The sequence below is a fragment of the Haliotis cracherodii genome, unplaced genomic scaffold (genome assembly GCF_022045235.1).
Source record: "Haliotis cracherodii isolate W230 unplaced genomic scaffold, xgHalCrac1.p SCAF_2, whole genome shotgun sequence".
NCBI lineage: Eukaryota > Metazoa > Mollusca > Gastropoda > Lepetellida > Haliotidae > Haliotis > Haliotis cracherodii.
The window spans coordinates 81,207,721-81,220,894 of NW_027266275.1; the positions used below are offsets into that span (position 1 = coordinate 81,207,721).

General features: G+C 38.8%; 1 protein-coding gene across 1 annotated transcript in view; it reads right to left on the reverse strand.

The window, feature by feature from the left end:
* Window positions 1–630: 630 nt before the first annotated feature.
* The window catches only part of LOC139468581 (cytosolic Fe-S cluster assembly factor nubp1-B-like), a 30,862-nt gene continuing 18,318 nt past the window's right edge, over window positions 631–13,174 (reverse strand). The window contains exons 6-11 of the mRNA XM_071250647.1: window positions 10,006–10,096; window positions 8,703–8,857; window positions 7,929–8,039; window positions 7,045–7,147; window positions 6,431–6,514; window positions 631–1,787 (exon numbers count right to left, since the gene is read on the reverse strand). Coding sequence (XP_071106748.1) covers window positions 1,714–1,787; window positions 6,431–6,514; window positions 7,045–7,147; window positions 7,929–8,039; window positions 8,703–8,857; window positions 10,006–10,096 — 618 coding nt within the window. The 3' untranslated portion in view covers window positions 631–1,713. The remainder of the gene's footprint in view (window positions 1,788–6,430; window positions 6,515–7,044; window positions 7,148–7,928; window positions 8,040–8,702; window positions 8,858–10,005; window positions 10,097–13,174) is intronic.

Here is a 13,174-nt window from a genome sequence, read left to right on the forward strand (position 1 = left end):
CTGTTAAACACGGCTTAAAACCTTACTCACTCACACTCAACAACAAAAGACGCAAATCACAAGATCAGGAACATTTTTTTTTATTCTTATGTACAAAATATTTGTATCTGTTATTGGGTGTTTTACTTGCAACAATTGTACAGTCTACATGTGCTGCCACAAAAAGCAATAGAGACTATGACTAAATCAACTTTCTTTAGACTTTACAGGTGCAAGATCAGAGATGGAATGTATTCTGACTCTGGCCATAAGAATATATTCTCACAAATATACATAAAACTGTAATCAACATGGAGGTGTCGGATACCCAGGTCCCTCCCAGGGGGAGCTCATGCATCCTCTTAAATATACTACACAAAACAACGTAAAGAACACTTGATTCTCTCATATTACTATAGTTAATCTGTCACGGCATGACAGAATACCTGTAGTAATATGTAAGAATCGGGTGTTTTTTAACTTCTTTTGTGTAGTATACATCCCAGTGTGACATCACTGTGACATGCACATGTATTTCCCAAAGCTCCTTACACCAACATCACCGTCACACACTGGGATGGAGCTGAGTATTATAAAAGCAGTTACATCATGTCTTTCTGATCTTGTCAAGCTGTGGCAGCTTTTGATCGGCTAAAAAAAAACTTTTAAATAAACGTTTCTCAGTATAAGCTAAGAACTGTGCTAGTTGCACCATCAGTTTTCTGCCCTTCATGTTGTAGTAAGTCACATAATATTTGGGTTTTTGTTCTCCCAATGAAAGCTCACTAAAAAATAACTAATCTTGCACCTTAAATTTTTAACATCACTTCATATTTGCTACATATGATTGCATGTCTAGCACACTTGCATACACACTGATACTTCAGCACTACAAAACATCACAGTGAGGCCAGACATTCTTTTCCAATGGTTTACAGATTCCCCCTGATCATTAAAATCAGAACTCTGCACATCATGAAGATCTCAGAACATCCCATTACAGGTCACGTCAGAACATCCTTTCGCAAACTCTGACCATCCAATGAAATGATTGACAAGAAGTTATCATTAGCTAATCAGAAAGCAGAATTCTCTAGCTTCACAGCACTAGGTTAAGTGAGTGAGTGAGTGAGTGAGTTTGGTTTTATGCCGCTTTTAGCAATATTACAGCAATATCACGGCAGGGGACACCACAAATGGGCTTCACATATGGTACCCATATCGGGAATCGAACCTGGGTCTTCGCCATAAGGAGCATATGCTTTAAACACCAGGCTACCCGACCGCCTCCTGCACTAGGTTCAAACAGGTGACTTCCATTCCAGACTATTCTTCGTAAACTATACTTGTTCTCGATTCAAAATTTGAAAACTGAACAAAAGAAAATCCTGGAATGTCTAAACAGAAGTCCGAGATTGTATGGCAATATTATATTCCCCACCTACCGACCATTATCTTATTGTGAAAAACTCTGTAAACCAAGAAATAAAAAAAAGTCTGTTCACATCACCACAGAACACCTACATATATCTCATGTAATGCCCTCCTGGTTAATATCATGTATATTTCCCTGGCAGGTACTGTGCTGTGAGGCCAGCAAGCATCAGCACTATCAGTGGTACTATCAGTGGGGATGTAGGACGCATGTTGGTATCACCGATCACATCAGTGACACTGGAGTGATGTGAGGACCATGTGTTGTCCAGAGACGTCAGTACCCTAGTCCCAGCATCATCAGCTTGTGTCCATCTTCTCGCCTGTCTCTTCACTTCGGTTCACAGCTGCTTTGGTGCAATGCTCAGTTATTTCTGGAACAGTGATGTTACACCGTGAAACATCAAAAGATTATTTCATCATATTTGACGTTTATTGTTGTGAATTGAGGCAATCAAAAACATTTGAGGCAAGGGTGTCCAATAGCCTATATCAAAGCCTAGTTTCTACCCTTGCCACATCAAGCCCACTTTTCTTGGCACTATTGTGGTGCCAGCTCAGGTAGATCATGAGTTGTGTCCCTTGTAATGGGAGTTGTGTCCCTTGTCATGGGACATCCAACCAGATTGCTGTTCCTAGGTTGTATGGCTTCACATACATGGCGACTACCATAGATGACGACCTGGACAATCAGATACCGACAACATTCACAGGTTCATCCCTGACAGATGAACAAAGGCAATCATTGATGGGTTTAAAAGATGGAAAAGAAATATTCATGTCAACATAGACAGGCAGCGGTAAATCACTTTCAAACAAATATGTACCTGTCGTGTTTAATGACTGTTCTCATCATCTTGCACTTACAAACACAGTACTTGGGCGAAATCATTTCAAACTTGGAAAGACTTAGAAAATACTTGTCTTTGCTTAACTGTTGAAAGAGCATAAACTCAACAAGCTATATGTCAGCAGCCATGTTTTCAGAAAAAGGATGTTGATTTTATGAAATGTTCTCTGATTGGACTATTGATATGTGCTGTCCAATCATATTTAGCACAGGAAAGTGGGCTTGATGTGGCAAGGTTGGAAACTAGACTTTGATAAATAGGCTAGTTGACGCTCTTGCCTGAAGAATATGCCTTCATTAGACTTTCTCTGTAAGGAAGATATTCCAGATGGTTTTCTTCATTTTCTTCACATATCAATGAGTAATATATACAAAAACCTACTCGGAACTCAGGACTACAGGTTCCCTGTCTTAATGAATGAATGCTGGAAGGCCCTTGCCAAGTCCTCCTAGCTCATTGCTTAGTCTCTAATTGTCCTTCCTTGACCAAACTGTGGCCCTGCTTACTCCATGTAATGGAGTTTGAATGAGTAAAACTGCCTACTATATTGGAGGTAAGATTTAGTTGTAAACGGGAATACAAGGTAGAAAGTCATGTTTAATCTATGAGATGACAAGCTGATTAGGGCACTCACAGCAAGTAAAGACTTCCTGAACAGACAACAAAGGTAGAACACACCAGATCACCTAAACATTATTGTGGTAGCTTTATAGCACTTTACTCGGTATAAAGAGTTCACTGCAGCATATGGAAGACATTCTTCAAAGCTATAACAGACTAAAACTCCAGCCACTATCATCCACAGATATCTGACAGGAAATGTTGGTGTACTTACTTGACAGTATTGTTGGTGTACTTACTTGACAGTATTGTTGGTGTACCTACATGACAGTATTGTTGGTGTACCTACTTGACAGTATTGTTGGTGTACCTACTTGACAGTATTGTTGGTGTACCTACTTGACAGTATTGCTGGTGTACCTACATGACAGTATTGTTTGTGTACCTACATGACAGTATTGTTGGTGTACCTACTTGACAGTATTGTTGGTGTACCTACTTGACAGTATTGTTGGTGTACTTACTTCACAGTATTGTTGGTGTACCTACTTGACAGTATTGTTGGTGTACCTACATGACAGTATTGTTGGTGTACCTACTTGACAGTATTGTTGGTGTACCTACTTGACAGTATTGTTGGTGTACCTACATGACAGTATTGTTGGTGTACCTACTCTACAGTATTGTTGGTGTACCTACTTGACAGTATTGTTGGTGTACCTACTTGACAGTATTGTTGGTGTACCTACTTGACAGTATTGTTGGTGTACCTACTTGACAGTATTGTTGATGTACCTACTTGACAGTATTGTTGGTGTACCTACTTGACAGTATTGTTGGTGTACCTACTTGACAGTATTGTTGGTATACCTACTTGACAGTATTGTTGGTGTACCTACTTGACAGTATTGCTGGTGTACCTACTTGACAGTATTGTTGGTGTACCTACTTGACAGTATTGTTGGAGTACCTACTTGACAGTATTGTTGGTGTACCTACTTGACAGTATTGTTGGTGTACTTGACAGTACTGTTGGTGTACCTACTTGACGGTATTGTTGGTGTACCTACATGACAGTATTGTTGGTGTACCTACTTGACAGTATTGTTGGTGTACCTACTTGACAGTATTGTTGGTGTACCTACATGACAGTATTGTTGGTGTACCTACTTGACAGTATTGTTGGTGTACCTACTTGACAGTATTGCTGGTGTACCTATCTGTGACAGTATTGTTGGTGTACCTATCTGTGACAGTATTGTTGGTGTACCTATCTGTGACAGTATTGTTGGTGTACCTACTCGACAGTATTGTTGGTGTACTTACTTGACAGTATTGTTGGTGTACCTACTTGACAGTATTGTTGGTGTACCTACTCGACAGTATTGTTGGTTTACCTACTTGACAGTATTGTTGGTGTACCTACATGACAGTTTTGTTGGTGTACCTACTCGACAGTATTGTTGGTGTACCTACATGACAGTATTGTTGGTGTACCTACATGACAGTATTGTTGGTGTACCTACTCGACAGTATTGTTGGTGTACCTATCTGTGACAGTATTGTTGGTGTACCTACATGACAGTATTGTTGGTTTACCTACTTGACAGTATTGTTGGTGTACCTACATGACAGTATTGTTGGTGTACCTACTCGACAGTATTGTTGGTGTACCTATCTGTGACAGTATTGTTGGTGTACCTATCTGTGACAGTATTGTTGGTGTACCTACTTGACAGTATTGCTGGTGTACTTACTCGACAGTATTGTTGGTGTACCTACTTGACAGTATTGCTGGTGTACTTACTTGACAGTATTGTTGGTGTACCTACTCGACAGTATTGCTGGTGTACCTATCTGTGACAGTATTGTTGGTGTACCTACTTCACAGTATTGTTGGTGTACTTACTTGACAGTATTGTTGGTGTACCTACTTGACAGTATTGCTGGTGCACCTACTTGACAGTATTGTTGGTGTACCTACTTGACAGTATTGTTGGTGTACCTACTTGACAGTATTGCTGGTGCACCTACTTGACAGGATTGTTGGTGTACCTACTTGACAGTATTGTTGGTGTACCTACTTGACAGTATTGTTGGTGTACCTACTTGACAGTATTGCTGGTGTACTTACTCGACAGTATTGTTGGTGTACCTACTTGACAGTATTGCTGGTGTACTTACTTGACAGTATTGTTGGTGTACCTACTCGACAGTATTGTTGGTGTACCTATCTGTGACAGTATTGTTGGTGTACCTACTTCACAGTATTGTTGGTGTACTTACTTGACAGTATTGTTGGTGTACCTACTTGACAGTATTGCTGGTGCACCTACTTGACAGTATTGTTGGTGTACCTACTTGACAGTATTGTTGGTGTACCTACTTGACAGTATTGCTGGTGTACCTACTTGACAGTATTGTTGGTGTACCTACTTGACAGTATTGTTGGTGTACCTACTCGACAGTATTGTTGGTGCACCTACTTGACAGTATTGTTGGTGTACTTGACAGTACTGTTGGTGTACCTACTTGACGGTATTGTTGGTGTACCTACATGACAGTATTGTTGGTGTACCTACTTGACAGTATTGTTGGTGTACCTACTTGACAGTATTGTTGGTGTACCTACTTGACAGTATTGTTGGTGAACCTACTCGACAGTATTGTTGGTGTACCTACTTGACAGTATTGTTGGTGTACCTACTCGACAGTATTGTTGGTGTACCTACTTGACAGTATTGTTGGTATACCTACTTGACAGTATTGTTGGTGAACCTACTTGACAGTATTGTTGGTGTACCTACTCGACAGTATTGTTGGTGTACCTACTTGACAGTATTGTTGGTATACCTACTTGACAGTATTGTTGGTGAACCTACTCGACAGTATTGTTGGTGTACCTACTTGACAGTATTGTTGGTGTACCTACTTGACGGTATTGTTGGTGTACCTATCTGTGACAGTATTGTTGGTGTACCTACTTGACAGTATTGTTGGTGTACCTACTTGACAGTATTGTTGGTGAACCTACTCGACAGTATTGTTGGTGTACCTACTTGACAGTATTGTTGGTGTTTCTACTCGACAGTATTGTTGGTGTACCTACTTGACAGTATTGTTGGTATACCTACTCGACAGTATTGTTGGTGTACCTACTTGACAGTATTGTTGGTATACCTACTTGACAGTATTGTTGGTGTACCTACTTGACAGTATTGTTGGTGTACCTACTTGACAGTTCAGTTGGTGTACCTACTCGACATTATTGCTGGTGTACCTACTTGACATTATTGGTGTACCTATCTGTGACATTATTGTTGGTGTACCTACTTGACAGTATTGTTGGTGTACCTACTTGACAGTATTGTTGGTGAACCTACTCGACAGTATTGTTGGTGTACCTACTTGACAGTATTGTTGGTGTACCTACTCGACAGTATTGTTGGTGTACCTACTTGACAGTATTGTTGGTATACCTACTCGACAGTATTGTTGGTATACCTACTTGACAGTATTGTTGGTGTACCTACTTGACAGTATTGCTGGTGTACCTACTTGACATTATTGGTGTACCTATCTGTGACATTATTGCTGGTACCTACTCTGTACAATCTGTGAGAAGGCCAGGGTAGCCGGGGAATCGGGGACCTCTTCCAGGAATGACTTGCCCTCGTCACAACATTTACCTGGGGACAACAGAATACACCCATTTAATCTGAGGTAAAATTGGCATCTAAAATAAGTTAGGACAAAATGTCACATTCCATGTTGCAATGAACATAACAAAGACCAGAGAACAACAGATTCAGACCCCATAATATTATGCATTCATGTGCCAGTATGGCTGGCTTACACAAGAAAGAAAGCATTTGCTGTAAAACAATGTACAAGGACAAGCCGTTAACTTTTTCAGCTGCCCGACAATTGATTTCACTTGACCAAATTCATTAAGTTAATTTTCCATCATACAGCTGGAATATTGCTGTTTGTGGCGTTAAACAACAAACAAACAAGCAAACAAACATGCATTCATCTCATATCATAACAAATAAGCTGCTCGTGATTCCATGACGTATGTGCCGAAATTTGCACACCATTTTATTTTACATTTATCATATTTATACCTCCAGAAATGCAAAAAACATATTGGAAGTCAATTCTTCCACACATCCCCAGTGGATTCCCGGACAGACTGGCGGTGCACTCCTGTACCTACCTATGCGAGGGTCGAGGGGCAGTTTCCCCAGGAAGGGGATGCAAGTCTCCTGGGCCATCTTCTCTCCTCCTCCAGTGGTGGGGGCAAAGATCTCAGAGGATTTCTGGTAAAATTATCAACATAACTCACTACAAGGTATTAATGTATCAAACAACACACTGTCCAAATACAACTTGAAACTGACATATACTTTCAGATAGTTTTTCAGCTACACCAACAAAACCAGATATTTTTATCATTATGAAACTATGAGCCTGAATATTTTTTAAGAAAAACACCTTGCAACAATGTAATCTTTGTGACAGGCTTTTTCTCTTTTTTTCAACAGTCTGAAGCATAATTATTTTATTCAAGAATTTTCGGGGACAAGTTATTTCTTTCGATAAAATCAAATGGTCAGTCCCTCAAGTCTTTATCCAATTTATGAATAGTAACCATGGCAACATGCTTTTGCATTTAAGGAGAATAGGAAATGATATCATGATTATGATAATACATAAACATTTCATGCTGGGGCCAATAGTTTGTAACTACATTAGTAGTTAAAGATTTTACATTTACAAAGAGTTATCTCCCTTCTCACATGCATGCTCCCTAATTGAAGGCAGCAAAGCATCGCTGCCAAGAAGAACACATGAACCTTTTGAAGTTTTCAATAAAGAAATCACAGGTTTATAAGCATGTTCTAACAACTGAAATCAGATATTGTCAAGATATTATACAGCAAAACTAAAATGAAAGTGTCCCAATATTGTCAGGACCTAAATTGAATTATTCTTTTTCTTATTAATGATGCTTATAACTTATAACTATTAACTAATAAGGAAAATAGTTCCACGTTATTTCAATTTCAACAAGACATTAATGATGGTGGGACAACATACCGTGCAGCTCGGACAGACAAATCCACTCATGTTCTCCACCAGCCCGATAATGGGCAGTTTGACCTTGTGACAGAAGTTGATCTCCTTCCGCACATCCATCAGAGATACTTCCTGGAGCAAAACCAGACATTGAATAAACACCTTTGAAGGTGAGGTCAGACAATTCATGTTTAACATCACTTTCAAGATTAATGATCTTACATAGCATGTGTATGTTGTGTCTGTTTGTACTCATCCGGAATAATGCTGGTTTGATAGCGCTAGCCCACTGAGATACAATGGCACAGTTCAACATGGATACCCCACTCTGACACAGAATACTGACTCCATGACTCTGACCAGTCCTTGGTTTAGCGCCATAATGCTGAACGCCAAAGAGGGAGGGTAACAACAAGTACCATCTCTGAACATGTTCCGGTACGATCTGACGATGCGGCCAGGATCGATAATCACCGGGGACTGAATAAACCTCTAATCCCGACCGACCGAACAGAGTTGTTCCCTATAGATGTAGCTGGACAAGGCAGATGAACGCAATGGCCGAACAATCACATCCAAATGTGGGAGGAATATGACAATCAGTATTAGGAAAAGATACAGATAAACGATGTGAGGATTGTGAGAATATGTGGGAAATACCAAAGTTAACCCACCTGTTCATAAAATGGATTTGTCCAAGCTTTGATTCTATTCAGGGAGTCATCATAATCAAAATTAACTCATGGTCATTTATTTCTTAAATAAATGTTACCTGATTCGAGTTCCAGATCTCACCTGAGGAGTGGTGAGCAGCACGGCGCCATCTACGTTCGTCTCACTGAGGTACTGTACAACAGACAGGTGCTCGTCTGATGTCCCAGGGGGAGTGTCAATCACTAGGTAGTCAATCTCACCCCAGTCAACGTCTCGCAAGAACTGCTTGATCATACCTGAAGCACAAATATTTCCTGGTTACAACAAACAAAGCAGGCACCTTACGAAGTAGAACATTGTTATAACAAACATGGATATAACATACTCAAGTTATAACAAACATTTTCAAAAGTCCCAACTGTTTTAGTATAAATATCTGTCATGTCATCACATCCAAATTGCAGGGATTGATGTTTATGATTTCAATCATTGGATTTTCTGGTCCAGACTCGATTAATTACAGAATGTCATCATATAGCTGGAATATTGCTGAGTGGGGCATTAAACAACAAACAAATATATTATCATATAAAGTTCGGCTGAAAAATATATTCTATATAACAAATTAACAGCTAAAATTATTTACTTCATCATGAAGTGGGGCGTTAAAAAACAAACAAACAAATATATTATCATATAAAGTTCGGCTGAAAAATATATTCTATATAACAAATTAACAGCTATACAAATTCACTCCAAACGGAGTAACGAACTGGTCAAACTCAATCTGTGTCAGTCACACCAGCTGTGAATTAAACAATATTAAACTCATTCTTACTACAGCCACTTACAGATGAAAGAACTGGCGGTGAATCAATACATACACCAATCAATGTTGCAGCAACATTGTCACAGCATCTCCATCTCATAAACACTTCCATGGCATAAAGATATGTATGGCTAAAACTGATCAACAATGTTCACTCCGGACCACTGAAACTATTACCAAATTACCAATCGTCATCTCACCACCAAATGTTTTTTACAAGCAATGGTTATCCATCATTAGCATTAGAAACTATCAGTTTTAGTCCACTAGTCCTTGTAATGATGACATATAGCAAACCCTTAAAAAGGGCATATTTCTACCAGTCCTTATGATACCTTAACTAGTGGGAAGTTTGGCAAGGACTACAGGACTAGTGCCTATTTCTGACACTGATCATGCTCAGTATGTTCAGTAAGTCAACTGTAATTTTTCAAAAAAGAGTCGCTGAATTCCCATGGTATATGTCAAAAGACTGCTCCCGCTAAAACCAAATATGTCTACAACCGCTAGCACCGGGAATGGATAGTGCGAAAACTGTTAAGCAGTTTACATTGAGCTATTACAGCATAACCAAACACTCCAAATCTTAAAGATCAGTCAAGTAACCAAGGTCACCATTTTTCTTTGGTCCCCGCCAGATTACAGCATCTTCCGGCCCGGCCAGCAGGAAGCCCACGGACATCACAGCCAAGTTGTCACTCACATACTGGAGGAAAAACAGTCAAAACATGCATTGCTTGTTCAATTAGGAGATACAACTTGTGTGTTTTCAATTTCAAACCGAACAGGAAAGTGCAATCAGAATGCAAGATTGTAAAATGACCCAGTAGAATGTATATTCCTGGTTGTTTCCACCACGGAACTAAACAACTAATAATTATTAAGGTCTGTGTTTCCTTAATTATATTAAAAGACATAATTTTGATGCATTGAGTGAGTCAGTGAGTATGGTTTAATACCCATTATAGCAAATGCCTTAACCACTAGGCCATAACATTAGTTGAATATTATGAGTTGGGAACTTTTTTTATTTCAATTTGGGAATGCCTGCTGACATTTGTTGCCAAATTGTGCTGAATATTGGCCTCTGTGCAGGTGTAGATACATCCCTGGTCTGTAAGAGTGAGTGAGTGAGTAAGTTGGGTTTGACATCCCTTTGGAGAGTATTCCTGTTCTATCATGGCATGTCACCGTAATGTGGGAGGCCATCCCTATGTAACATGGTTACAATGTGCAAGCTCATTTCTGGTGTCCCAACGCCATGATATTGCTGGAATATTTCTAAAAGCGGTGTAGAACCAAACTCACTCACTCACTCACTCACTCACTATGACATTCTCTGGCTCCTCCATATTATTCAAAAGACAATTTAACGAATAAAAACCTCTAAATAATATTTTTCTTTCCGAACACTGTCTAATATAACCTCTGTTTGTAACTCTGTGTGTATATGTTGCTGAGTTTGAAATGTATACTTTCAAGTGTGCCAACCCCAGGGTTGAAACAAATCCCCAGTGCCCTTAAAGCATGCCTACAATTTCAAGGATATGTGACAAATATATCACATCTGTTTTTCAAAAACTAATTTACAGTATTTATTTGATTGCTTATTTACATTGAGTATATCATTTCACTTGCTACTTTGTTAACTTCTGTGGTTGTGGCCGTGTTTGTTTCTCCTGCTCATGATGGGAAAACAGTGATGAGAGATATGATTACGGCAACAGATACCACTGATATTTCACTTATTAACAAGCTGTGAAACAGACCAGGCAACAAGTACAAAAATTAATACCTTATTTTCACAAAGTTTCTAATAAACATGGGAAAAAACATGAACAAACAAATAATCCATTGGCAAAAAATACCAATAATGATGGGGACAGGGGAGAAAGTGAGCCGCCCTTGAAGAGTTTGAAGCAATGAATACTGTCAAGCTGGCCACCCTCGAAATATAATCTTGGCCTATTTGTGATAGAAATAAAGACATCATATTTTGCAAAATATGCCAGGAATTTGGACGTCCTGGGAGCAGGGATAGTAAACAAAACTCTTTTGTAATAGGCTCAAGGGGTTTCATAACAAGTAAATACATTGTCATAAGGACACTGCCGAACACAAGGTAGCATGCAGTGTGCAGTACGCTGCTATCATAAAACCAGGAAAATCCGAATTAAAAAGGGTATTATTAACAACAAGAACAGGATGACTTGATTTAATATTACATTTACAGTATTGCCACAGAGGGGTAATTCAGAGACAGAAATACATTGGCTATCATCATGATAAACCTTAGCACAATTGTTTGAGGCACACCTAAAAAATATGAGAGCCCTAAGGAACACTTGAAAAAAATGAATTTCTATCCCCATGCTATTTTCAAACTGCCTTTTGTCTCTGGTAACCCAATATATGTGTCCCAGCAAGGTATGTATATTTTATGAATATCTGAAATCTGTGAAGATACTGAATAAATAATGTGTATGTCTGACATGTGAGAATGTCTTGTGCTGACACATCCCCAAACCCTGATTTAACTCCTTCATTAAGTTATTCCATTTTAATTGTAAAGTCATCGACGATGTAATGTTAATAACTAAATGCAAAACATGCTTATCTAATATCTACATATCTGATTGGATCGATGCTTATGATGTCAATCACTGCATTTTCTTAATCATATAGCTGGAATATTGCTGAGTGTGGCATTAAACAACAAACACACACTAATTGGAATTAGTGTTTAGATACCCCAAAATGAAAACATTGTCAATGCAGAAATTTACAAACGATGTAGCATATCTTGACAAATCTATAGTTATTACCAGGATTCACAAAGAAATGCAATGGTAGAGTTGTGGTTTAAATTGAGATGTTGAAATCATATCAGAAGTTGTTGCATGTTGCCAGATCATCCTTGCCAAGATGGAGTTTCATCAATATCAACAGACTCTGTGCAATGTTGTTTTCAGAGACGTTCAAAACATGATAGTTGAAAGTTTCCAACCCACAGATGTAGGACGAAGCCATATAATTAATGACATTGGTGATTTGGCTTCAGAAAAAAAAAAAATTAGGACATTTGAAGGATTTTGTCAACTCCTAATCCGACATTCTTAGATACATATTATGACCAAATTTGAAAAAAATAATTTTGAATGACAATCATATTATGTGGTAAAACGTTTGAGAAGACTAGCTCGAATTGAGCTCTTAACATCATTTATGGTATGATAGAGTGCTATCATGTGGACTAATATTAGCTCAGATTAACAAGACATAACAGAATTTTACTCTGACTAGTGGATTACGTTGCAGCCTGCAATCAATCAGCATCCTAGAAACTGAACCGACCTGGAATTATTGATGAAAGTCGTGAAGGCACTCTTACAATAAAACAAGACAATATTCCAGATGGAAGTCCCTAGACACACATAACATCTATTCTGTATTGTCTATCAAGGAGGAGGCAGCTTCTTGGCATTTGGCTGCACGGCTGCAAGACGGCCGACTAACAAGGGTGACTGAGTGTATACCCAGCTCACAGCAACATAGGTACTTGGATACTAGGCAACAGAACACCCTCACTCACTTCCTCATCAATGTTTAATGGTTGTTATCCCTGGTGGGTAGATGTGATTGTCAGTATTAATACTACCTAGTTCATTAGTATCTTTGCCCAATAACAGTCTGTTTAATCCTTCTTAACTCATAGATTACTTTTATTTTGTCTCATATCGTACATTTGTCATTAGGTAGTAGAATGTCATCAATTTTCTTATTA